At 35.0% G+C, this 26,522-nt stretch overlaps 1 protein-coding gene across 1 annotated transcript in view; it reads right to left on the reverse strand.

Annotated features, from left to right (window-relative positions):
- Positions 1-26,522, reverse strand: part of LOC148945354 (uncharacterized) — a 139,974-nt gene that overhangs the window by 90,443 nt on the left and 23,009 nt on the right. Inside the window, exon 2 of the mRNA XM_089099018.1 lies at positions 7,948-8,061. Within this exon, the coding sequence (XP_088955144.1) occupies positions 7,948-8,037 (90 nt within the window). The 5' untranslated portion in view covers positions 8,038-8,061. The remainder of the gene's footprint in view (positions 1-7,947; positions 8,062-26,522) is intronic.

Raw genomic sequence — 26,522 nt, forward strand, 5'->3', positions numbered from 1 at the left:
ATCTAAAAAGAAAAAAAAATTAAAGACTGAAATTAAATAATGAAATTTCCTTACGACACGTGGGAACGATCGTGACCATGTTCAGTTAGCAGCCGCGGCTCTTTCCTCATCGCTATTATAAGGTGATTGAAATCGTGATTCTTCTTAAACATTGTTGTTTCTTTATTTTCGACAAAAGAATTTTAGTTGACGAAGTGACTTTTTAGCATGTTCTGAAGCAGTTTTGAGGATTTGTTTACATTAATGGAAATTTGCAATCCATGGAGTATATTCCAGCATACGTTGAATTGCTAAAATTGGCAACACGAAATGCAGCGCTATTACAAATATAATCCTGTAGGCTACCCATTTTGATAATCCCGAGCACTGTGGAGAGATATAAACAATGCGATCATTTTCTATCTCAACCATTAGACAAAGCCGGACCTTTTACCGAAAATACTAGATTTTGCTTAAATGTTCGTCCGATGGGGAAAAAAACTGTCGTATATTCCCGATGGTATCAAAAAAACGAACTCGTAAAACAACCACCCACTGGCAATTCTACCAGACAAAATTAGTGACAATTTTGACCAGCTTGACACTCAGTATATGGCAACTTACTTGTAACACCTACAACACGAAAGTATAAAAAAAAAACTTTGATTCTTTCCAATTATAACTGAGTGTTCAATGAAGACACATTTTCTTACGTGACTCTTGATAGCAATATAGGTTCTGCCACACAGAAAAAAAAATACAACTTAGTCAGAATGCTAGGATCTAGGAATTATAATAATCAACCTAAAATAAACTGATAATGTATTCGAGCACCCCTTATCCACTAACCACAACTTCCCCCGAGATAATTTTCATCTCGCCACGTGCTAGCTGACACGATTACGGACAACTAGGCGAATAACAACCATAATCACGTGTACTCTAATGTAAACACAACTTCTTTATACCCTGATTTAACAATTCAATACGTGCATTAATTATGCAAAAAGCATAAACGTCTGCTTTTTCTGTCGAGAGTGTATATTCTATTTCATGGAAAACAAAAATTTTCTATAAGGAAATTAAAAATTCTTCGATCCCATAAATTTCCTATGGCATTCTAGTTTTTATGTAGTTTTGAGAAAGGACTTGAGCACTGCTTTTTTTATGTGTGGTTATTTTTTTTTTTTTAATTAAATTTTAAAAAAAGTTATTTCAGCTTAAATTAATGAGCAACATTAAAACTTAAAACGGAAAGAAATTATGATTGATAGGAGAGGAGAGGGGGCACCCCCTCCTCATTTCCGAACTCTTCATACTAAAGTTGGGTACTTTCGCATTATCAGGGCCTCTCGGCTTAAACATTATAGATTGGCAATGATAAAACCCGTTTTGTGGCGTCTTATCTGTTGTAGAGCAGGCAATGATATGCGTATACGATATTAAACTGTGTTTTTTTGGATTTTAGGGGGGAGGGAAGGTACCTAGGTTAGGGTAGGTTGCGTATTTAATATATGCAATGCTTCACCCCCCAACCCCCTAATGTGCAAATATATAGTCCAAATTTGTTTCTAAACTATTATATATACATTCTATTTTATTTCATTAGCATTAACCAAACTTGACTTTTTAGAGAGGCCCTGACAATAAGAAAGTACCGAAAGTTGTTTAGTGCTTTAAAAAAAAAAGCTTCTTATTGTTCTAATTAAACGACACTTGTGTTTCAGGAGTTGTTCTTATAGAATTTGGGACTAAAAGTTAAACTTTAGCGTAAAGATTGAGGTATTGAGGAGAGGGCAACCCCCCTCATATAAGTAATAATTTCTATTCAACAACCCCCAAACCCCACCCCAAAATGTATGTTAGACTCGTAAAAACGTAACAAAAATGAATATAAACAAAAATTTGATGCATTTTTTTAAAGTTTTTTGTACCTATTTCCTACTTAGCGTTTTCAACAGTAGTGATTCCGAATGGTATATTTTATGTTTTACAATAATGCCCAAAAGGGATTTCAGGCTCTAACTATTAGCTGTTTTTAGTCCCCTTATGGAAGCAAAATATAACAACTGAATGGGATCCAAATCATCACAGTATTTTACTTTCATTGCTAAATACTTTTATTTTAAAGGAATGGCTATGAAGATATGGGAAAATGAAAATTTTCGGATTCAATTCACTAGCAAACTGCCAACTGCCCACTCTACTTTATTTTAATTTAAAAAAAATTACAGATTATTTCCGTTAGATTATTTTTTTAAATTCTGCACCCCTAAAGTTTCTACGCCCCGGGGCAAGTGCCCCTCTGAAAATAGTGAGGGAATTTTGGCAATTTAGAAGTGAAGAAAAATTGACTTTTTGAGGAGTTAATGTATGATGAAGGAGTTTTTGAAATATGGCCGGTGCAGATTTAGAGATAGGAAATGTGAAACTTTAAATATTATTTTTGACAAAAAGTACCAAGTGGGTTCTTCGCGTTAATACTAAATTAATATAAATTTTAATAATAATCTAGGAAATATATTATGAATAATATAAAAAATTTTTAGAAAAATAAAACATAAAATAAACTAACGAATCAAGCAACAAATTATAAATATACGAATGTAGATTACTAATAATGAAACTTTGAGAAGCTTCTTAGACCACGAAAAAGGAATTGCATGTATGTATGTGAAACTTTGGGAGCCCTAGGAATGTATTACTAAGAACAATATATTTATAAAGGTATGTTGGCTCTATTGGCTAGTGTGCCCTCCATTTATGCATGGAATCTCAAGTTCACATCTTAAAGCAGTGAAATATTTCCATTTAAAATTTCTTAGGGAGACTGAGTTTTCATGGCAACCGAGTATGCGCCTTCTGCATTATTGTGGATGCCTTAGGGTATTAAGTTTAGATTTTTAGACAGATGTTGCACTATATTCTACCTATCTGGTAAGTTATACTAATAAGGAATCTTAGAGAGCCTTCGAGGCCACATGAAAGGACTTGCATGGATCTATGCGAAACTTTTGGAAGCCGTAAGATATGACGCTTGGATTTGTAGGCAGATGTTACACTATATCCTACCTTTCTGGTCGGTTGTACTAATAATGGAACTTTGAGCGCCTTCTAAGCTCACAAGAAAGAATTTGCATGTATCTATGGGAAGCAATAGGATATGGTGTTTGGATTTGTAGACAGATGTTGCACTATATTCCATCACCTATCACCACTGTCACCATGTTTTGAAAACCCATGGCGTCATAGTACCTATAAGACTATGACCAAAGAAGGGTGTCATAGTAGCCGTAACCATCCACTGAAGATTGCGCAATGATAATCAATATATTAATTGGAAGCATTTCCATAGGCACTTGTACACATGAAAATATAACAAAAGGACTTTAAATTTCCCTAAACCTGCTCTTGTCCATAGTAAAACATGCGGAAGTGTCCCCGGCGTTAAACTACTAAAGACGAAAAGAGTAGTGGCTATAGGCACGCTCGAAGTAATTTAGAAACTCTTAGCGGGCTAGCAAAGGGCACTGGCAGAAAATTTTCCCGGGGGGGGGGGCGGGGAGCAGACGCAAAAATAGCAATGGTGGTTAGGTGACAGGGAATATATTTATGAATATATTTTCGTAGGAATAAGTTTGTTTTTAAATACTTTCAGGAAAAACCCTCAAATAAAAAGATCAATTAAATTGCATGGAAAATGAAATGAAATACAGTAAATTGTAAACGACAAGGATTCTTGGCAAAGGGATTAATTTATTTAACCAATAATATATTTGATTATTATGCATTTAATCTTAAAAGAAAACCAAACTCCTACAAAAATTACAGAAAGATTTATTGCTTCCGTAGATTGTAACAGATGTAGACTTGTCTTTAAGCAATTTCCTACGCCTTAGAGTAGTTCACAGAAAGAGTAGAGCTACTCAAAAATCATCCTGCCTGCATAGATACCACGTTTTGAGTTCAAACCGGCCATGTAGAATGTACCTCTTTAATAACAGGACAATTCTTCCCCTCGGACTTAAATCCCTTATATATTCAGACATTTAAAAAAATAGAAGAGCGGGAGAAAAACAAAATTTAAACTTACTATTCAGCTGTCAAATTGACCCTTTTTTTTATTGTCCTATTCAACTAAATAAAATGAACCAGTTCACAAAAAATTTTTTCACCAGAGAATTTTATCGAATAGTTTGTGATAAAAAACTGGAAGTAAAAAGTGACTTGGGCTAATATTCACCAAAACTAAAAATATAATTCTCATGAAAATTGCTACATCGGCAGTATTGGCTTTTTATGCTGATTCTAAATATATAATATTCTTTCCGTTTATTGTTACACATCTAAAACCAAAAATCTGAGAAAATTTGCCTGATTTTTGAAAAAAAGGGGAAAGACCTCCGAAGAAGCAAGTTATCTCACTGAAAATCCTTTATTAGATACATCATATCAGAAAACTCTATCGTAGAGGTTTTAAGCTCCAATCTTCAAAATGTGGAATTTCGCTTTTTTTAAACAATTCGTGGTAACGAACTGTAAGTAAGGAGCGACCCGGCTCAATAGTAACCGAAACTCACAAAAAGTAATTTTGATACCAACAAATACATCAAAAGACTCAGATTTTTAGACTGATTTCAATAATTTAAGTTTCATCAAGTTTAGTTACACCCATCAAGTAACGCGTCTGAGAAAATTTGCCTTATTTTCGAAAAAAGGAAGGAACACCCCTTAAAAGTCATAGAACCTTAATGAAAATCACACCATCAGATTCAACGTATCATAGAGCCCTACTATAGAGGTTTAAAGCTCCTATCTGCAAAAATGTGGGACTTCGTGTTTTTTTGCTAGAAAAAAGATCACGGATACGTGTTTATTTATTTTTTGTTTGTTTTTTTTTTCCCCAGGGGTGATCGTATCGACCCAGTTGTCCTAGAATACCTTGGGAGGGCTCATTCGAACGTAAATTAAAAGTTTTAGTGCACTTTTTAAGAGACAAAAAAATGGAGGGCAACTAGGCCCCCTCCCACGCTCATTTTTGTCCGAATTCACCCGATCAAAATTTTGAGATAGCCATTTTGTTCAGCATGGTCGAAAAATGTAATAACTATGTCTTCGAGGATGAATTAATCCCCCACAGTCCCTAGGCAATGGGCTGTAAGTTACGAACTTGGCTCAATGTTTACATTTAGTATTGGTTATTGGGAAGTATACAGACGTTTTCAGGGGGATTTTTTTTCTGGTAGTGGGGGGGGGGGTTGATTAGGGGTTACGTGGAAAATCTTTCCATGAAGGAAGTTTTCAGGGGGGAAGGAACAGTGCTACGAAGGGAGCGCCGGATTTCCCAGCATTATTTAAAAAAAGATCAGAAATTAAATTAAAAAAAACAAGTTTTCAACTGAAAAACTTTTCAACATCAAAACTTAAAACGAACAAAAACTATTACGTATATGATTGGGTTCACCCCTAGTCAATACCTCGCTCTTTACGCTAAAGTTTTTTTTAGTACTTTCAGGGTTTTAGTACTTCAAAGAGCAGTACTTTCAGGCAAGTACTTTCAGCAGTACTTAGTACTTTCAGGGTTTTAGTACTTCAAAGTACTTCAAAGTACTTAGTACTTCAATTCTAATTGACGGCCTTTGTGATTAAAGGGTCATTCTTAAAGAATTGGAAAATAATTCGAACTTTAGCGTAAAGACCGAGGTATTGACTAGGGGGGCGAACCTTTGCTAATATGCGTACTAAAAATATACGAATATAGAAGTTCGTTACGTAAGTTAATTCGTAAGTTACGTATATTTATCATTAATAAGAACGTTCTTAAATAAAATAAAACAACCTTAGAGAAAGCCAATTAGCCAAAAAGAGTAAAATTAATACGAAAATTTCGTTTTAATTATTCATGTACGGTGAGCCAAAATCCAAACCTGCATTATTTAAAAAACGATCAGAAATTAATTAAACAAAAAAGTTGTTCTTGAACTGCAAGTAAGGAGCAACATTAAAACTTAAAACGAACAGAAATTATTCCGTATATGAAAGGGGCTGTCCCCTCCTCAACACCTCGCTCTTTACGCTAAAGTTTATTATTGTTAAAAAAAAAAAAAAATAAGGTTGTGACACAGTCAAAATTTAGCGTAAAGAAAAATGGGAGGCCAAGCCTCCCATTTCTGCTCTTAAAATTTAACCAAATCAAAATAGCGTAAGTGTATCCAAGCAATCAAAGAAAGTAAACAGATTTTTTTACGAATGGTATCAAGTTTTCCATTTCAGGTCAACTAGAGGAGGCATAAAACTAAATTAAACACTACTATTTGTGTCCAGATTTTCAAAAGGGTGCATGTTGTTAAAAATTGCTGAAAATGTAGAATTGCATGAGAAATAAAGAAATAAATGTAGAAATAAAGAATTGCAGGCCAAATTATAAAATCGTGAAAAAACGAAAAGATTTAAAGTATTAGTTTCTTTTTCCCTAAAAAGACTATGTCAATATAAAACGAACAAAAATTAATTAAAAAACTTTTTCCACAAAATAAGTTTTTCAAAGAAACGTAAAGAACTCCATTAAACAAAAAATGAGCAAAAATAGCATCAAATAATCTACCAAGCGTGAAACTACCATAAATCAGCATCGATAAATAAATGAAACCCAAAACGAACAGAAATTACAATAAATAACTTAGTCAAACTCAAAACGAGCAGAAATTAACAAAAGTTTGGCTCAAAACCCCTATGCCTTCCCAAGGCCAGAACATGATTTGCATTTTACTGAAAAAAACACAAATGAATGTGCATTGTCAGTTTAATATACATACAGATATTTAGTAATCAAAATGTTAATATTATTTTATTTATTAGAGTTATAAAAGTAAAAACATTTATATTTTTTCTACTCGTTTTGAGAACGTTTTAGAACGTTTCTACTCGTTCTACTACGTTAATTTCTACTCGTTTTTGAGTTTGATTCGGTTATTTATTGTAATTTCTGTTCGTTTTGGGTTTCATTTATTTATCGATGCTGATTTTGGTAGTTTCACGCTTGGTAGATTATTTTATTTTATTTTTGCTCATTTTTGTTTAATGGAGTTCTTTACTTTTCTTTGAAAAACTTATTTTGTGGGAAGTTTCTTTTCTAATTACTTATTAGTAAAGACTTTGGATACAGTGAAGATGTTAAAAGTATAATAACCAATGCCCAGGGTGTTTTTTCACACATGAAAACAGTTTGAAAGAATAAGGAACTAAGTCTACAAACCAAGATCAGAATATTGGAACTACAGTAATGACGGTGGTCAAGTATAGTTCTGAAACATGGGCGTTCAGAAATATTCAAGAGGCTTTGTTAGATGTTTTTCAGAGATTTTGTCAGTAGATTCTTTTGGCTACCCATCTGAAACAGTAAGATGTACAAAAATGTGCTTCTGCCCTGCTTTCTAGGGCAAAAATTAGACAAAGATTAAGATGGCTACGACACATTCTGTAGAGAAAAGATAACACATTGCCAAAGATTTTTTTTTCAGCCGAACAAAAAGGGGTTTGTTCCCAAACAGGGTAGGAGGGGGTGACAAGGAAGAATTTAAGGAAAACTGGAACGTCTTGAGAGGGTGTAAACAGGGAGGCTTTGACTAATTAGGATGGAGGAGGAGCGTCCATACCTGTGTTGGCCTCAGGTGGCTTAGTACTTCATCGAGTTGTCTGTAGAAGTAGCAGTACTAGCAAACTCGTATATAAGTTGCAAAATTAAATATTTAGGATTGAATTTGAATTCAGGATTTTCATTGTGTACACAAATTTCATTTTTGTTGAGCAAAATCAATCAATCATTATTCAATCAATAATAATTGATTGATTTTGTACACAATGTCTCGAATATATTAATGTTTCCTAAACTATGCGGCTTTTTCAAATACATATCCTAAAGTTAAGAAGAAAAAAAACGCAGCAACCAGTTATGTGCTAAAGAAATACCTTGGCTTCTTGTATCTGCAAGAATCTATCATTTGGTAGACCTTCAATAATCCAAGAGAGAAAAGCCAATTCCTCAGCCTTGAACTCCATTTTTTAGCGTTTTAGGCCATGGTACTAAAAATAAAACATGCTTCAATATACAGAGCACTAACATGAGCCTCATTTATCTGGGGCAGTTGAGGTTGAAGACTAATGAAGAGATACAGGATGGTTTACTTTTGGTAATGTGCTATGTAAACTCATAGCAACAGTGAGCAACATAATTTTTCTCTTGGGGCACAAAACTGAGCTTATTGTGCAGGCAAAAACAAGGTTAGTATTATTCAATTTAAATGAGAATAAAATCTTAAGCACTAAAGAATGGCCCAAGCCTTCAATACACGAATAGAGCAAGTAACTCATAATACTTTAATTATAAAATGAAAAAATAGACAGTACTTAGGATTAAAGCTTCTCTTTCTTAAAATTGATTCCTCCAAACAGAGAAACTAAAATCGCCACTTTGTTAATTCAAAAGGTTCCACAGCAAAGAATGAAAAGTTCTTATGACCACACTGGGCTAAACCTAGCAATGAAAAAATAGAAAAGCAAAAATAGGATAAATTCTTAGCAGTTGTAAACACCAAAGCAATGTACAGAAATACAAGAGATATATATTTTAGCCCCATTTATAGCCTAACTGTTGAAGTTGAGCCCAAGAATGTATTTAGCGGTTAGAATAAATTCAAATAGGTTGAACAAGTCATATCTAATAAAATATTAAATGCAATAAGAAATATTTGTTAGAAATTAAATACATTTTGAATAAATTATCTTTCATCTGTTTCAGTCGATTTCAGCCATCTCTATTTGCTCTCTAAATTTTTTAGTTTCTTAATTAATGCTTTTTTTCTACTGATAGTGTCGTTTTGAATGTTTTATAAAATTTTGATGAGTTCAACCAAAATAGCCACTTCTTTACATGATACATAACGAACACCTTTTTCTTGGCAAATTTGGCAACTATTTTAATAGATTCTTTTTGATTTGATACTAATTTCCAAGATATATCTTTAATTACCTAAAATCGCACTTTATATATAAGCTGCCTCCAGTTCCATTCAAGCCATCCTCTGCAACAATAACATGATTAAGACTAATTCAAGAATCCTTAGTGGTAAAGGTTCAATGTCTGCTCAATATACACTAAACTTGTAACTTGATAAACCTAAAAAACATTTGTTTTTTTATGAACTGAGTCACCATTGCTCCAATAACAGACATCTATTTTCAGTTTTGAAAAAGATCTGCACGTATTTTTGTTCACTATCAATTAAGATCTACATAATTAGGAGATAGCTATACATATACTAATAAACCATCATTTACACCCTCTTAGTTTTTTACCCCCCATCCTTGTCAGATTTTGAGTAATTCCTTTTTTGGTGTTTTGTTGAAAAAAGAATCATTATCAGGAAACATAAGGACGCATGAAAAGACCAGCAGGGCTAATACATTACAATTGTTCAAGACACTCAAACCAAACTGCAGTACTCAAATACTAGAAACTCAATTAATAAAGGAAAACCAACAACAACAAATAAAATTAGAAAACAATACCCTGAACGCAATGGCAATCTTCAAAATGGGCGCCAATAGGCTGAATTTTAGGGAGGGGGGCTTACCTGGCCTAACCGACACTTCCAGTGCTGTATAATTGAATTCTCAAGACAAAATATCATAGGCAGCACTATCGCGCTGCCTAAGTAAAGAGCAATGTGGCCACAATATATTGTTTCTTTTCAGACCATGGCACTTCTTATAGAAAGAAATGCCATAGGAACTTCAAAAAGAGTTCATGGAGGGCAACCAGCTCCCCTCCCTATGTCAATCACTTCCCCAAACACACGCAATCAAAATTTTGAGATAGCCATTTTGTTCAGCGTAGTTTAAAGGTCCGGAAATTATGACTTTGAGAATGACCACCCCCCTCCACAACCCTCAGAGCAAGGGTTGTAAATTATGCCCTGGGGGGATATAAGGTGTTTGTAGAAAGGATGGTCATATAAACCTCAGAGGGGACTCATTTGATTGGTAATCAGAAGTTCTTCTGGCCTTTTTAACAGTCAAAAGTAATTGGAGGTCAACCAGCCCCCCCCCCCCCGTACACCAAACATTTCCCCAAACACATTCAACCATAATTTTTTAGATATCAATTTTGTTCAGTGAGGGTGAAAGATCCAGAAATTGTGTCTTTTAGGATACACCCCCCCCCCGCCCATATAGCCCTCAGAGCAAGGGTCGTAAGTTATACCCTGGGGGCATATAAGGTTTTTATAGAAATGGTGGTCATATAAACTTCAAAGAGATCTCATTGGATTTTTAATCAGAAGTTATAGTGCTCTTATCAAGAGTCAAAGTGAAAAGAAGGCAAATACCCTCCCCCCCCCTCCACACACACATGTCGTATTTTCCCAAAACATATCTGATAGAAATTTCAAGATGGCCATTTGCTGTCGTAGAAACTTCGGAAAGGGCTCAGTTGGTTGGTAAATGAAAGGGCCAGTGCCCTCTTTAATAGACAAAAGTGATCGGAGTGCAACCATCGCCCCCCCCCCCGCCCATCATTTCTCCAAACGTTTCCAGTCAAAATTTTGAGATAGCTATTTTGTTTGACGTAGTTTCAAAGTTCAGAAATTGTGTCTTTGAGGACGAGAGCCCCCTCACAGTCCTCAGGGCAAGGATTGTAAGGTATTCCCCGAGGACAATTAAGGTTTTTATGGAAAGGGTGTGTCGTATACACTTTGGAGGGGCTCATTCAAATGGAAATCAGAAGTTGAAGAGCAATTTTGAAGCGTCAAGGTCACAAAAGGGTAGCTATACCCCCCCACGTCGTATTTTACTCAAATGCATCCGATAGAAGTTTTAGATAGTAAATTGTTCAAAAATATTCCAAAGATCACATAACAAGGCTTTTGGGGTGGACACACCCCAGAGTATGGGAGTAAGGGTTTTAAGTTATGCCCCGGGGGGATGTAAGGTTTTTATGAAGAGGTGATCTTGTGAACTTTAGAGAAGGCCCATTTGATTGGAAATGCATAGTTCTAGTTCCATTTTAAGAGTCAAGCATGACAGGGAGAATATAGTCCCCCTCCCTGATATCCCCTTTTCCCCAAACCCATGCGATCGAAATTGTGAGATAGTTATTTTGTAGCCAATAGTCCAAAGAGAATATAACATTAGCTTCAGTAATCAAATATAATAAATATTTAGGCGGACGTTGAACTAAATCAACTATGAAGATGTGGACTTTCAAAAAGGTGACAAAGCCATATCTCAAGAACAACTTATATTATTAAGTTAGATCTTTAAGAGTAAGTTGTGGGGGATTTTTAACTAGCCAAAAGGCACTATGTATATACTTTTAGTACTACAACTACAGTTCCTGTAACTAATGACGCTACGAGTATTTAGATGAAACTTCTAGGAAGTGTTTACGGGGCGTTCCAATTAAACGAAAAAATTGTAAGCATGCAGATTTTCAAAAAGGCATATAAGCAATATCATGGGCAGCATCACTCTAGTAATAGCTAGAAATATCATTGAAACATTTAAAGAAGCTAATTTGATTAAATATTAAAAGTTCTACGGTTCTTTCTAAGAGTAAAAAGAGATTGGAGGGCAACCAGCCCGTCTCTCAAGTCGATTTATTTCCCAAACACATTTGCACCAGCAGTAGAATACCATATGTTTAAAATACAAGATTCTTTCCTTCTAAAGTTGATTCGGGCAGAAATTAAACGTCCCCTAATTGAATTCAAATACCGCTTCCAAGAGTCTAAATTTTTAATCAGCAAAAAGATAAACTGCGTGCTAGCTTCAATTACACAACGACGCTAGTCGTTCAAATTTCTCTAAGATAATTAGTAGCAAAAAAAATGCTACGTACGATATTTCTAAGGAAGTTTAAATGGCAAAAAACCGTGTGAATGCTTGAATCATCAAAAATATTTAAAAGAGATTATTGGACGAAAGATTTACATCCTTGGTCCTCTTGGGTCAATGGCGGGCAGTCCTTACAGCGCAAGACAAAAGAACTGCGTATGAGTGTGGGGTAAATGTGTTTTTTAATTTGAATCTTAAGTCAGATCTGAAACGATTAGTACATCAAACCTAGAGAGATTCAGACGAAACTATTGTATTTTGGTCACCGTTATTGTCATTGAAGTGACCCGTTCCTGTGCAACTAAGCATGTAAGTTCAATAAACATATTGTCTTTTTTATCTGTGTTTATTTCATTTATATGTCTGCGTGTAGTCCAATAATAGGTAATTAGTTCGTAAGTCTCCAAGGTAAATGCTCACAAGGGAATCTGATCTCCAGATAGCCCGAGAAGAAGAGGCCACGCTTTTTCATCCCTGCAAACACCAAAAGTTGTCATCGTCACGGCTTAGAAGAATGTTTCTAACCCCTGCTAGCCTATAAGAATTCGTATCTCTTAAATCAGATCTGATTGTGCCATGGAAACAAAGCTTTGAGACGTCAAAACTTATAGTTCAATAATTCTTAATTTCTCGTAACTTTTGATGGATTAAATTAAATGAAATAATTCAAAGATATTCAAAATCAGCATTAAAATATAATTTGATTAATATGTATATTAGAGAAATTACGGCATCCGGTTCAAATATAAGAAATAGCAATAGGGAAATAAACCTATGCCATTCATATCTGATTTATTGAGTAAGCCGGGTTTAGTTTTTGACTGAAAAGAATACGTTTGATTCAAATACTAATTTTTCTATCACAACCCATAAAAAATATTTTCTTCAATATTTCTTCAATATTTCTTCAATGGTACAGATGGCGCGTGTCGGAAATTGGAGGAAAACTGCTAACTAATTAGGCTATTTAAACTTTGTCATTTAAATTTAATTGTTGGAGAGATACAGACATATAAATAAAGTGATTAGGCCTATAACCGCTAGGCTACGACAGTAAACCCCTTATATCTCATAGAAGATAATAGCCTCCCCCAAAATAGTTAAAGTAAAATTTCAAGTTGATATAAAAGCAAAAAAAATGGAGGACCTAAAATAATTATTAATAGTGCAAAAGTTAGTCGCCAAAAATATAGAGATTGCAAAATCTATCCCAGAAAATAATGGTCAGTCAGATATTGACGAACTTAATATCCAATTGACCCAGTTTGTACAATTAACAAAAACAGAGGTTGGAGCGTTAAAAGACATACTGCTTCTATGATTAAGAGGCCAGGCCCTAACCTTTCTAAAACAGGTCGAACATAACATAGGCAATGACGCCAACTTGCAAATAAATACGGTTGATGACTTGTTAAAAGCATTCAAAGAGAGATTTATAGAAACCAGTTCAATAAATAAATTAAAACCCGGAGTAGTAAGCTTTGATTTTTCACAAAATATAAGGGAATACCTTGATAACATACGCATTTCTGTAGAAGCGAAATACGGAAGTGGTTCGGGGCAACTGCATGAAAAAGTCATACTAAATACCTTTTTGCAAGGGCTACCCCCAAAACTATATAGAACAGTAATATCCAAAAATATTCAGACGTTAGATCTTGCAGTCCAAGAGGTAGAGCGATTAATCGAAGTTGATAAAATGGTTGCTAATCATAGTAAAGCAAAAATAAATAGCCTAGGCGACTCAAACGCGAACCTAATCTTCAAGGGCGATCAGGCATCACCCAATTTCCTTTCAAGGGATAACTCCCCAGTAGCACAAAGAAACAAAACGCCAGAACCCGCTAGGCAGAAAACAGTACGTTTTCAGCCCATTAACCCTACGATAATAAGGTGCTATAATTTTAATAGTGTTGGCCACATAGCGAGAGAGTGCCACTATGTCCCCAATCCCATACCAAGAAATGCTGTCGGTAATACGCAAAATTACGGCAACCATTTGTTCGGAAGAACAAATTTTAGCACCGGTCGTGCAATAGGCTATAGCCAGGGGCGATTGCGCCAATCAGTACCTTATAATGCGTACCAACCAAATTCGTATAACCCTCCCCCCAACAGGCAAATTAATTACCGGTTTGAAAACCCAAATACTCGCCAAGGCCAATATAATGCGAGAATGCAATATAGAAATCACGAAAATTTGCCGACAAGAAATGAAAATTTTGTAAGCCAACGGTATTGGTAGTCAACGCCAGCAAACGGCACTGACACGAGACATTCACGTTACCATAATAATACACGGAGTTGAGAGACAGACGTAAATCATTTAAATATGCCTACGGAACCTAATACGTCTGAATATCTATTACGGGCACCAACACAGGAAAAAAAATCGCCAGAGAAACCTGTCGGGCCCCTCAGAAATATAAACTGGATACAGAGTGAGCCAGGAATATTTATTGGGCCCAAGACAATACTAGTACCTTGCTGTAGTGATGCTAATAACAAGCTATCTATATTTAATGATTTTTGTGTAGACAACGTTTACTTTACGGCCTTAGTTGACAGTGGAGCTACTGTAAATATCATAAACTCTTGCGTATTTAATATGTTGCCTCTGCACATTAGGCGACAAAAGAACCCTAATAATCCCAATTTAACAAGTGTTACAGGTCATAAAATAAATGCAAAAGGGTCAATTTGGCTAAACTTAAAAAGAGACAATAGAACCTTCATGAAAAATTTTATCATATGTGATAATTTCCCATATGAAGCTATTATAGGGGCAAATTTTCAAAGGTCTAATAGAGTACTATTAAACGTAGCCAACGAGAGGCTTGTCTACCCAGCTAAGGTAGGGGAAGAAATTTCTACCTTAAGAAATCGTAACAGAGGTTACGAAGACAACATGACAGTAAACAAAATTCCTAGTGGTATAATGTCGAAGTATTTTGAAACTCATGTCTCGCAAAGACATGGCATCATTGGAAATTTGTTCAATTATCCTGAGAGATATTGCAGAAATGAATTAAATTTAAATAATAGAAGTATTGAATATGCGAAAATAAAATAGGAGATATGCAACAGTACAGGTCAAACGAAATCAAAAAAATAGCGGAATTATGGAAGAACATAATAAAACCCAAAGTGACGCCGCAAGATACCACAATATCACAGCATAGCGCCAGTATGAATCTAATAAACAAGTAAAATAAAGAAAAATATTGCTGATTTGCGATAAAGGAAACACAAATCTCTCCCACAACGATGCAAAAAGTCCCAATATCACAAACGATCGAGCCAAAAATTAGAATATCAGAAATGCGGTTTGCGACACCGTCTGAAATACCCGAAAATCTGTTATGCGAGGAACAGATTATATCTTATGACAAAGAGGAAGGTTTTATTTGGGTAACCAATAACCATTAAAATGATACAAATACAATTAAAAAGGGGACGTGTTTAGTTCAAATCCAGGTTTTAACAGAAAATGATTCAAAGACATTAGAAATTTCTAAAAGAAACCTAGTTAACGGTATTAAAACTTTAAATAACAAATACACCTTGACTAAATCGCAATTTTTAAGCAAATTTGATATTGATCATATTACGGACTTGGAACTTAAGAAAAAATTATGCGAATTATTATGTAAATTTAAGGATGTATTCTCTGCATCTGAAGATGACATCGGGCTAATTCCATTTTACGAACATTCAATTTTAACGACTGGTAATCCCGTAGCAAAACAGCCATATCGTGTGCCATATAAGCACAAAGAGTGGTTAAAAAATAAAATCCATGAATTAGAAAGAAACGAAATTATAATCCCAAGTATAAGTCCGTATAGTGCACCAGTGATATTATTACAAAAAAAGAATAGAGATCTTAGACTCGTAGTAGATTATAGGGCTCTCAACAAACAAGTAGTTAGCTATAAATTTCCTCTACCAAGAATAGACGAAATTCTTGACTCAATTTCAAGCAAAAACAAAATTTGTACCTCTTTGGACCTTACCCAAGGCTACCACCAAGTGAAAATAGCCGAAAATGATGTCCATAAGACGGCATTTTCAGCATCCGAATATGGTTCTTATGAATACTTGAGAGTACTATTTGGGCTTAAAACAAGTTCAAGCGCGCTATTTAGACCCCTATTGCACCTGTTAAGAGGATTAAAAAATATAATTCATTTTGTTGACGATATTATATGTGTGGGGGAAAACACTGAGCAACACTTAGCATCGTTAGCTAAGGTGTTCGAGAAGTTCAGGCAAGGAAATCTAATATGCCGGCACGAGAAAGTAAATTTATTTCAACCTAAAATTAAATTTTTAGGAGTAGTAGTAACCCAGGGAGAGATATCCCCAGACCCTGATAAAATAAAATGTGTTGAAAACCTCAAGCCCCCCAAAACTATGAAAGAATTAAGAGAAATTTTAGGACTTACTGGCCACTTTAGAAAATTCGTTCGTAATTATGCCCAAATTGCGAAACCCCTCACGGAATTAACCAAAGGAAACTCCCATAATGTTACCTGGTCCCAGGAAGCTCAAACTTCCCTAGACCTTCTCAAAAAGGCACTCACTTCTGAACCAATTTTATCACTCCCTAATTTCGAAAATGGAAAATTTGTGGTTGCCACTGATGCTAGTTCAAAAAGCATTGTCGCAATTCTTTCGCAAATAATCCCGGTAGAAAACCCTAACCCTCTACAGGGAACGCCTAAACAAATAGAAAAAGTTATATGCTATTCAAGTAAAACTTTATCAAAAGGCGAAAATAGTTATTCCACAACAAACTTAGAATTTTTATCTATTATTTACCACTTGGACAAATCTAGGCATTGTGTAATTGGTCGAAAATTTATATTACGATCAGGCAATTAAAGCTCGCAGTACCTGTGCACATTTAACAACCCAACGGGCATTCTATCTAGATGAATTATGAAAATCGAAGACCTAGATTATGAATTTGAACATTTAAAGGGAAAACAAAACGCAGCTTGCGACTTTTTGAGTAGATATCCAGAAAATAGTCCGTCGGAAACTGAAGAAAATGAAGTCAATGCTATTAATGCTAAAAGCAAACATGGATGTAAGAAAAACAAAGTCAAAGACGTAGTAAAAGAAAATAAGATTAACTATTGTCCCTTGTCTTTGGAAAATACAAAAAGAAAACAAAAAAAAGACGAAATGTGTGTAGCACTAATTGATTATTTTGTGAATAATGAGGCTTTACCGGATAAATTCAAAACTCTTAGAAAAGAGATAGATAATTTTTACTACGACCTTGATGAAGAAACACTCTTTAGAATCGTGACCACTGAGACAAACAGAAACAAAACATCGATAATACATGTGTTACCACAAAACTTGGAAGGGCCAACGCTTGAATATTTTCATTCGGACACAGGCGGACATTTAGGAGTTATGAAAACGTTCCATAAGTTAAAACAATACTTTTACGTACAACCGGCACTGACAAAACTTAAAGAATTTGTAAGTACATGTGAAGAATGTAAATTGAGAAAAATCCCCCCAGCTTATCCGAATTCCCCAATGGGAAGGGTCCTGATAGCGAGTTACCCCTTTGATCTTATCTCGTTTGACCAAGACAAGGCAAATGAATGCTTACCTGTTTATAGAAGAGGTAATGCTTGTATTCTTTTAGTTATAGATAATTTTTCCGGATTTACTTTTGCAAAAGCATTACAAAATCAAGGCGCTAATGCCACAAGTAAGGCATTAACAAAATTATTTTTACAATTTGGCATTCCTAATAAAATTTTGAATGACAACGGGAGCAATTTTGTCGCAAAAGTAACAAAAGATTTAATGAGTTTCCTTAATATAGAGAAAATGGTGACAGGGCCGTACCATCCACAAGCTAATGGAAAAATATAAAACAGGCATAAAATATTTTCGAATGTTCTAAGTACTTATACGACAGACAATAGGAGCGAATGGGATAAACTTTTACCTTATTTAACCAACGTAATCAACACTGCTTATTCCGAAACAACCAGAGACAATCCATTTTATTTACTTTTCGGTCGTGATTTTAAAATCCCATATGATGAGATTATTGAATCTCGGCAGTATTATAATAGCTCAGAAGATTATAAACAAGAATTCATAAATAGAATGAGGAAAACTTATAAAATAGTTAGGCAAGAGTTGGAAAAATGTAAAATAAACCAAGAGCTTAGAAACCAACCCAAAGTTAAGGGGAATCTGGATTTCAAAGTAGGAGACTTCGTTTACCTAAGGAACGAGGCGAAAACGGAAGGAAAAAAACTTTCAAACAAATATTCTGGGCCGTACAGACTAGTTAAAAAGTACGGTAACGATTGTACCTTTAAAATGGAAAACCCCGATCGCGGAAGAACTTACAAGGCAAATGTTAGCTGAATCAGAATAGCCAAATTTTCAGAGAGATGCGTGTCAAAGCCCTTCTCTACGGTTTTATCAGATTTGGAAAATGAGCTCCCCAGATAGAGACTGGCAGAGTTAAAACCCTTTAATTTCAAGCAAGACTATTTTGAGAATGACAGTGATCAGGAAAATTTTGAAGAATTCTTAGCTATGGAAAATCTAGTTATTCCAAAGAAAAAATCCCTAATACCAGTAAGAATAAGAACGCCAAAAAGTTCAAAAAGTTATTCATCGGCGAGCGCGGGAGATTTAGATTGTACAATATCTCCAAAAATCCAATTCTTCCCCGATAGAATTTCGACCCCATGTCCCCCCAAAAGATTTCCAGACGATATGGTTTCCCCTGCAACCCCGATAGAAAGGCCCCTGTCATTGCAGGAAGAATTAAACTGAGCTGTAGAAACCCCTGGTATTACTATAAAGAAAACTCTTCCCAAAGATTTAACTAAAACAAACCTGCGAGAAGCTATAGATTTAATAAATTTTCCCATAAAAACGAGTCAAAGTACATTGCCCGAGAATAAAATTCCCAAGGATGACTAGCAAGGTAAATATCATGATATAACTGTGTCCAAAGTCAAACCTAAAAAGTGGACTTCATGGAGGGAAACCTTTGTGCAAAGAATGCCCCATCCCCCTGAAGAAATGGCCTTCAAACAATGGAGGAACCCCGCAAAAACTTTTGATTCCTCCCAAAGCTCTCAAGAATCTTTCAAATCTCCCGATTTGAAAACTCAAGGCGAGGACATAGGGAATAAACCTTCTACATCCAGGGGAGTAGAAATTTACGAAGGAAGGACAGGTGACACCACAAACAGTGCCATCTCTAAAAATTCTAATTTGGAGTTAGCGGTAACTAGTTCAAACGAGTACGAAGGTGTATCAGACCAAATAGTAGGCAAAGAAAAAGGAAAATCAACACCGAAATCAGCATCCACGCACGGAAAACACACAATATTTAAAGGGCAATAATTTTTGAAAAAACAATACAAAAAGTTTGACCTTATTTCGCTAGACAAACCGAAAAACAAAAACCGCAAGAAACAGAGGAGAAAATAACGACACAGTCAGGTAGAACGGTTAAAAAACCTGACAGATGGAAATATCCCTAATTAATGTAAAGACAAATTTCAAAGATAATAAATTTAACACCATAATAAATTTAACAGCGTGCAAGTAAAGTTAAACAAGTCAATATTAATGAAAAGAAAAGAAAAAAGCGTTTAAATTTTATTATATTGTACTAATGACGTCTGTTGTCCTAAAGCTCTGTGTTAAACATTACTTCCAAGGATAAACAGAGACATTCACTCACTTAGCTCCTTGGCGAAAAAATTTAATTTCATTGGCTTATATCTCTGGCGTATACAGTAACAGATAGATCACCGTTCTATAGTTCTGTGACAAAAATATCCTTTAATTTCATTGTTTTATCTATGACATATCTTGTCCTCTAATTTTTGTGACATATTTTCGCAAGTCAGTCACGTTATATCTTACCTATACTGACTCAGGTCTCCTCAGATTTTCAATTAAAAATCGACCCAGGTCCAAACAAAAATTGATGTCATCAAAAAAAAAAAAAATTACTTATCGTTTAATTTCTATCACTAGAAATACTGAAGGGTGATGACGGTGATATCTTTACTAATTATTTTATACATGGATTAATTCGAGGCAACATCTCCTCCCTACAACTGGCATAAGAGTTCTCTAACATGTAGAATCCCTCCGGAAATTGCCTTCCACGTGAAGATTGGAAAAGAAAAATTAAACTATGAAGAAAATTAATCAAAAGAAAATCAAATATGCCTAACTTGACTTAAAAATTCGATAATCTGACACTATTCATAGCTAGAGTTTGATCTGAATCGTGTTCTGCTCTATTTTTAGGTTTTTAGTGTTTAATCTTCCTTTTTACTTGCCGTTTTGTTCGTTTTTCTTGCTTAAAATATCAGTCAAATTCTTATTTAATTATTCTAATAATCAATTCGTACTCAATTTTTTACTTTAATTATTTATTAAAATATAATTTCTCAACAAGTTATTAATTAAAATTTAATTATCTCAATAAACTATTTAGAACCTGATAATTTATTTAAGTTAGACTAAGGTTTATGTTTAACTTGAAAAGACTGTGCTTCATTTAGTGAAAAACGTTTATTTTTGTAAATTTTTTTTCCTGTTTCCCCCTTTTTTAGTTTATGCGAAATTTATTTGAGCAACATGTACATTAAATTATCCAATTCTGATATAGTGACTACTAAAAAGATTCCTTCTTGAAACCTATATTTCTTCACCCCCATCATACCCGTACAAATTTCAGCCAGTTTTCAGTATATTTTGATAGAGCGAATTTTTTTTTATCGGCTGAAGTAAACACGAATATTTGGGAGCTTCGGTTTTTTTTAAAATAAGTTTATTTTTTAAAATATTAAAAACCTTCTGAAATATCATTACATCTGGCAGCTTTATAAAATAAAAAAAAAACTACCAGTACAGAAGCGTCTAATTATATGAAATATCTTATCTTAGTGCAGATTATAATTATTTTAGGCCTAAACATTGCTCATTCATGTGTTTCTTACTCGAGTAATATATATACTAACAGCTAACTATTGGTAACTACAACCAAACAACCTATTGGTAGGTTTATATGTAGAATTTCACTGCGGATGTGAAATTATATCTCAATAATAATATGTAAAATTTTAAAACCATTTAATCAGTTAAGATATATGGATTGAAACCCTGTGTATGACCAATGGCGACTAAGTAAAACCCACAAGGAATTCCCTATTACTGTGAAGGTGTTTCTCACTTAACAGATTCTAATAAGACTTCAATATAATATTTATTTATTTAGTGCTGAAGGATTTGCTGAAACAATAGCCTTCTAAAAAGGTATTGATGTCAGTTCTTCATTATGCTTATATTCTTTGCCAAGCATTAACTGGAATCTACGGAGGCAAGCTTGGAAATCCTGCATCTAATGACCTTATTCGAAAAGCGAATATGAGGCACCAATGTTGACTTGCAATTACGGAAAAATCCTGAGACCAAGACCCTCTGTATATCAACCGTTATACCCGGAACCCCATGAGAACGTCTGAGCCAAGAAATAGGGAAGACATTAGGAAACGAGTGGGTAGAGAGGTCTCCATTCGTCTTTGTTATGTCCCGTTACCTCATCGTAGTATCGTTTTCGTAAAACCGTGTGGTTATGACGCTGCAACATGCGTTTCTTAAACAGCACGGACGTGCTTGAACAATGCAGGCATGAAAAACATTGTAAAATTAGACCTCAAACTTAATAATGTAGGGTAAATTATGTTTATTTAATATCGATATTTCCATTCTCAAAACAAATTTGAAGACATTTCTGTCTTAGATTTTCATTGTGAGTACTAACATTAGTGTATTTATTTAATTCTGTCTCATAGCTATGAAATTAATGTACCCAATTAATATGTGACTTATTTGTACTATGAGTGTTTACTTTAAAGAACGTGTGATTCTGCCTCGCTATTTTTATTACAGGGAGGAAATGGCAAATTGGCTATTGAGCATTACCATGAGCTGCCAAGTACAGATACGATCCAGTAGCATCTATTTTCCTCATATCTCAACCAACGAAGAGTATTCATCAAAACTCCAGGCAACTTCCATCCCAGCTTCGTCTACAAAAACATCAGTTACCTTTGATCGTCGTTTCTTCGACCATGAACCATATTACGTATCAGGTAACACTATATTTGAACCTCAGTATCAAGTGCTTTAACGAACTATATAATCACATAAATTATAAGAACTCCATCGATCAAAACAAGATAAACAATATTTAACGATATTCGAAGTTAAATGATACTTGAAGATGTTTGAAGATATTTGAAGCTGAAGTTAAAGACAATTTGAAGTTTAATTCTGAGAACCTCATCGATCAGAACAAGATAAACGATATTTAACGACATTTGAAGTTAAATGATACTTAAAGACATTTGAAGATATTTGAAACTGAGGTTAGAGACAATTTGAAGTTTAATTCTGAGAATCCCATCGATCAGCACACGATATTTAACGATATTTAAAGTTAAATGATATTCGAAGATGCTTGAAGTTGAACGTAAATATAATATTTTAAAAGAGTCCCTATAGTATGACGACTACCCGTTTCAAAAGGAACAAATGAACAATTTTACGCGAGAATACATTCTCTATATGCCTCAAAAATCCTAAAAATGATATGCTGAGAAGAAAAACACCAACACCTGTAGTGGGAAGAATCATTTTTCAGTTGACTATTAGAACGATATATAACGGTCATTTCCCAGTTGACCATTAGGGAAAACCTGTCATGTACAGACAACTAGACTCGAACTGTTCCACGAAGAAACCATAACGTAAATGCTTCAAAATTTTTGCCAAGACAAAAAGAGTGAAGGACAATTATTTAGAACAGGAGGGTGTAGTACACCAAAGACACGAAAGGTGATGAATAGATGTGAAGCTACATGTGTTACTTCCTAATAACTTTGACAATTCAAAAATCCCAATAGTGAAAGTGTTTTAATTTCATCAGTGAATATGATGAACCAATTATTGTATGTTATAAAACATTCATGGATGTACCACAAGTAGAATTAGGTGTAATATTATCATGCTTTTCATTTAACGTTATGTAGATAGTGTGTTGTTCGTCATAGAGACAGCAAAAAAAAAAAAAAAATAATGTAAAAGTAGAATAGTCCCAACATTATTGTAAATTTAAAATTAATAAGTGTTAGATATAGAAAAAAAAAAAATATTTAATATAGTAGCTAACCTAGAACCAAAAACAATCTTATTCCGGTAGATGAATTTTAGATAGGGATGTAGAACAAAATAAGAAAAATAATTGAAAAATTTTAAGCACTCCTAATGAGCAGTTACTAATGACGGGACGTCATTATTTGATGGGAAGGGTGATGTGCACCAGCAGTAGAATACCATATATTTAAAATACAAGATTCTTTCCTTCTAAAGTTGATTCGGGCAGAAATTAAACGTCCCCTAATTGAGTTCAAATACCGCTTCCAATAGTCTAAATTTTAAACAGCAAAAATATAAACTGCGTGCTAGCCTCAATTAAACAACGACGCTAGTCGTTCAAATTTCACTAATATAGTTAGTAGCAAAAAAAAATGCTACTTACAGTATTTATAAGGAAGTTTCAATGGCAAAAACCGTTTGAATGCTTGAATCATCAAAAATATTTAAAAAAGAATATTGGATGAAAGATTTACGTCCATGGCCCTCTTGGGCCAATGGCGGGCAGTCCTTACAGCGCAGGACAAAAGAACCGCGTTTTAGAGGGGGGTAAATGTGTTTTTTAATTTGAATCTTAAGTCAGATCTACAACAACCATTACCTCAAACCTAGAGAGATTCAGACGAAATTATTGTATTTTGGTCTCCGTCATTGTCATTGAAGTGACCCGTTCCTGTGCAATTAAGCATGTAATTTCAATAAATCTATTGTCTTTTTTATCTGTGTTTATTTCATTTATATGTCTGCGTCTAGTCCAATAATAGGTAATTAGTTCGTAAGTCTCCAAGGTAAATGCTCCCAAAGGAATCTGATCTCCAGATAACCCGAGAAGAAGAGGCCACGTTTTTTCATCCCTGCAAACACCAAAAGTTGTCATCGTCACGGCTTAGAAGAATGTTTCTAACCCCTGCTAACCTATAAGAATTCGTATCTCTTAAATCAGATCTGATTGTGCCATGGAAACAAGCTTTGAGACATCAAAACTTATAGTTTAATAATTCTTAATTCCTCATAACTTTTGATGGATTGAATTAAATGAAATAATTCAAAGATATTCAAAATCAGCATTAAAATACAATTCGATTAATATGTATATTAGAGAAATTACGGCATCCGGTTCAAATGTAAGAAATAACAATAGGGAAATAAACCTATGCCATTCATATCTGATTTATTGATTAAGCCGGGCTTAGTTTTTGACTGGTAAGAATACGTTTGATTCAAATACTAATTTTTCTATCACAACCCATAACAAATATTTTCTTCAATATTTCTTAAATGGTACAGATTTAGTCAAAATTTTGAGACAACTATTTTGTTCAGCATAGTAGAACAGTCCAGCAACTATGTCTTTATGGATATTGGGCATGTCAAACCCCCATAATTATGCAATTAGCCCAGTATGCCATATAACTAAATACTACTACTACTACTACTAACAGTAACTCACCGCAGCACCAAGCCGTCTGAGGCCACCACAGCTACGCACGCTCCTCCTCCATCCCAAGCTATTTAAAGCCTCACTTTTTACACCCGCCAACGAAGTTCCCATTTCCTTTAAATCTTTCTTTATGAAGTCCTCCCACCCCAGATGAGGACGAGCTGCTTTCCGTTTAGCCCTAGACGGTTGGCCGAAAAGAACAAATTTCGGCAATCTGTCATCCTTCATCCGCACAACGTGCCCTAGCCACCTCAAACTTTCTTTCATTATAGCCCAAGAGAGCGGTATTGAACCAAATTTTTCGTATAGCCTATCATAGGCAGCGCAAAAGCGCTGCCTAAGTAAAGAACGATGTTGCCACAATGTATTTTTTTTCTCCATACCCGGGCACTTCGTATCGAAGGAGTTATCAGAGAAACTTTGAAAGGGGCTCATTCGATTGGAAATTGGATTGGCTAGTACTCTTTTCAATATTCGAAAGTGATTGGAGAGCAACTAGCCCCCCCCCCCACCCACCCATCATTCCCCCAAACACATCCAATCAAAATTTTGAGATAGCTATTTTGTTCAGCGTAGTTGATTTCCAGATAGAAAATATGTTTTTGAGGAGGTCACTCCCCCACAACCCTCAGGGCAAGGGTTTTAACTTATGGCTCATTCGATTAGAAATTCAAAAGGCTAGTGCCCTTTTTAATAGTCGAAAGTGATTGGAGGGAAACTGGCCCCACCCCCCACCCTCCTCTACGCCCATCATTCCCCCAAACACATCCATTAAAAATTTTTAGATAACCATTTTGTTCAGCGTAATTGATTTCCAGATAGAAATATTTTTTGAGGAGGACACTCCCCCACAGCCTTCAGGGCAAAGGTTGTAAGTTATGGCCTGGGGGCATATAAGGTTTTTACAGAAGGCGTTGTCGTAGAAAATTCAAAAAAGGCTCATAAAAGGCTAGTGTCCTTTTTAATAGTCGAAAGTGATTGGAGGGCAACTAGCCCCCCCCCCTCCACGCCAATCATTTCCCCAAACACATCCAATCAAAATTTTGAGATAGCCATTTTGTTCAGCGTAATTGATTTTCAGTCAGAAAATATGTTTTTGAGGAGGGCACTCCCCCAGAGCCTTCAGGGCAAGGGTTGTAAGTTATGGCCTGGGTGCATATAAAGTTTTATAGAAGGCGTTATCGTAGAAACTTCAAAAAAGGCTCATTCGATTGGAAATTCAAAGGGCTAGTGCTCTTTTTAATAGTCAAAGTGATTTGAGGGCAACTAAGCCCCCTCTCACGCCCATCTTTTTCCCAAAACACATCCAATCAAAATTTTGAGATAGCCATTTTATTCAAAGTAGTTTTAAGTTCTGTAAATTAGGTTTTTGAGGATGACAACCCCCTCAAAGCCCTCAGGGCAAGGGTTGTAAGTTATGCCCAGGGGCCATATAAGCTTTTTATAGAACGTGCTGTCGTAGAAACTTCAAAAAGGGCTCATTCGATTAGAAATTGAAATGGTTACTGCCCTTTTTAATAGTTGAAAGTGATTGGAAGGCAACTAACATCCCTTCCACGCCCACCATTTCCCAAAACATATGCAATCAAAATTTTTAGATAGCCATTTTGTTCCGAGAAGTTTAAAGTTCAGGAAATTATACCTTTGAGCAGGAAACTCCTCCCACAGTCTTCTGGGCAAGGGTTATCAGCTATTCCCTGGGGACACATAAGGTTTTTATTGAAATCTTTGTCGTAGAAACTTGAACTAGGGTTCATTCGATCGCAAATTCAAAATTCTAGTGCCCTTTTTAATAGTCGAAAGTGATTTGAGGGCAACTAGCCCCCTCTCTCGCCCACCTTTTCTCCAAACACATCCAATCAAAATTTTTAGATAGCCATTTTGTTGAGTGTTGTGGATTTCCAGATAGAAATTATGTTTTTGAGGAGGACACTCCCCCATAGCCCTCAGGCCAAGGGTTGTAAGTTAT

This window comes from Artemia sp. Qi Xiang Cuo, chromosome 13, assembly GCF_049724085.1.
Source record: "Artemia sp. Qi Xiang Cuo chromosome 13, ASM4972408v1, whole genome shotgun sequence".
In the NCBI taxonomy this organism is placed as follows: domain Eukaryota; kingdom Metazoa; phylum Arthropoda; class Branchiopoda; order Anostraca; family Artemiidae; genus Artemia; species Artemia sp. Qi Xiang Cuo.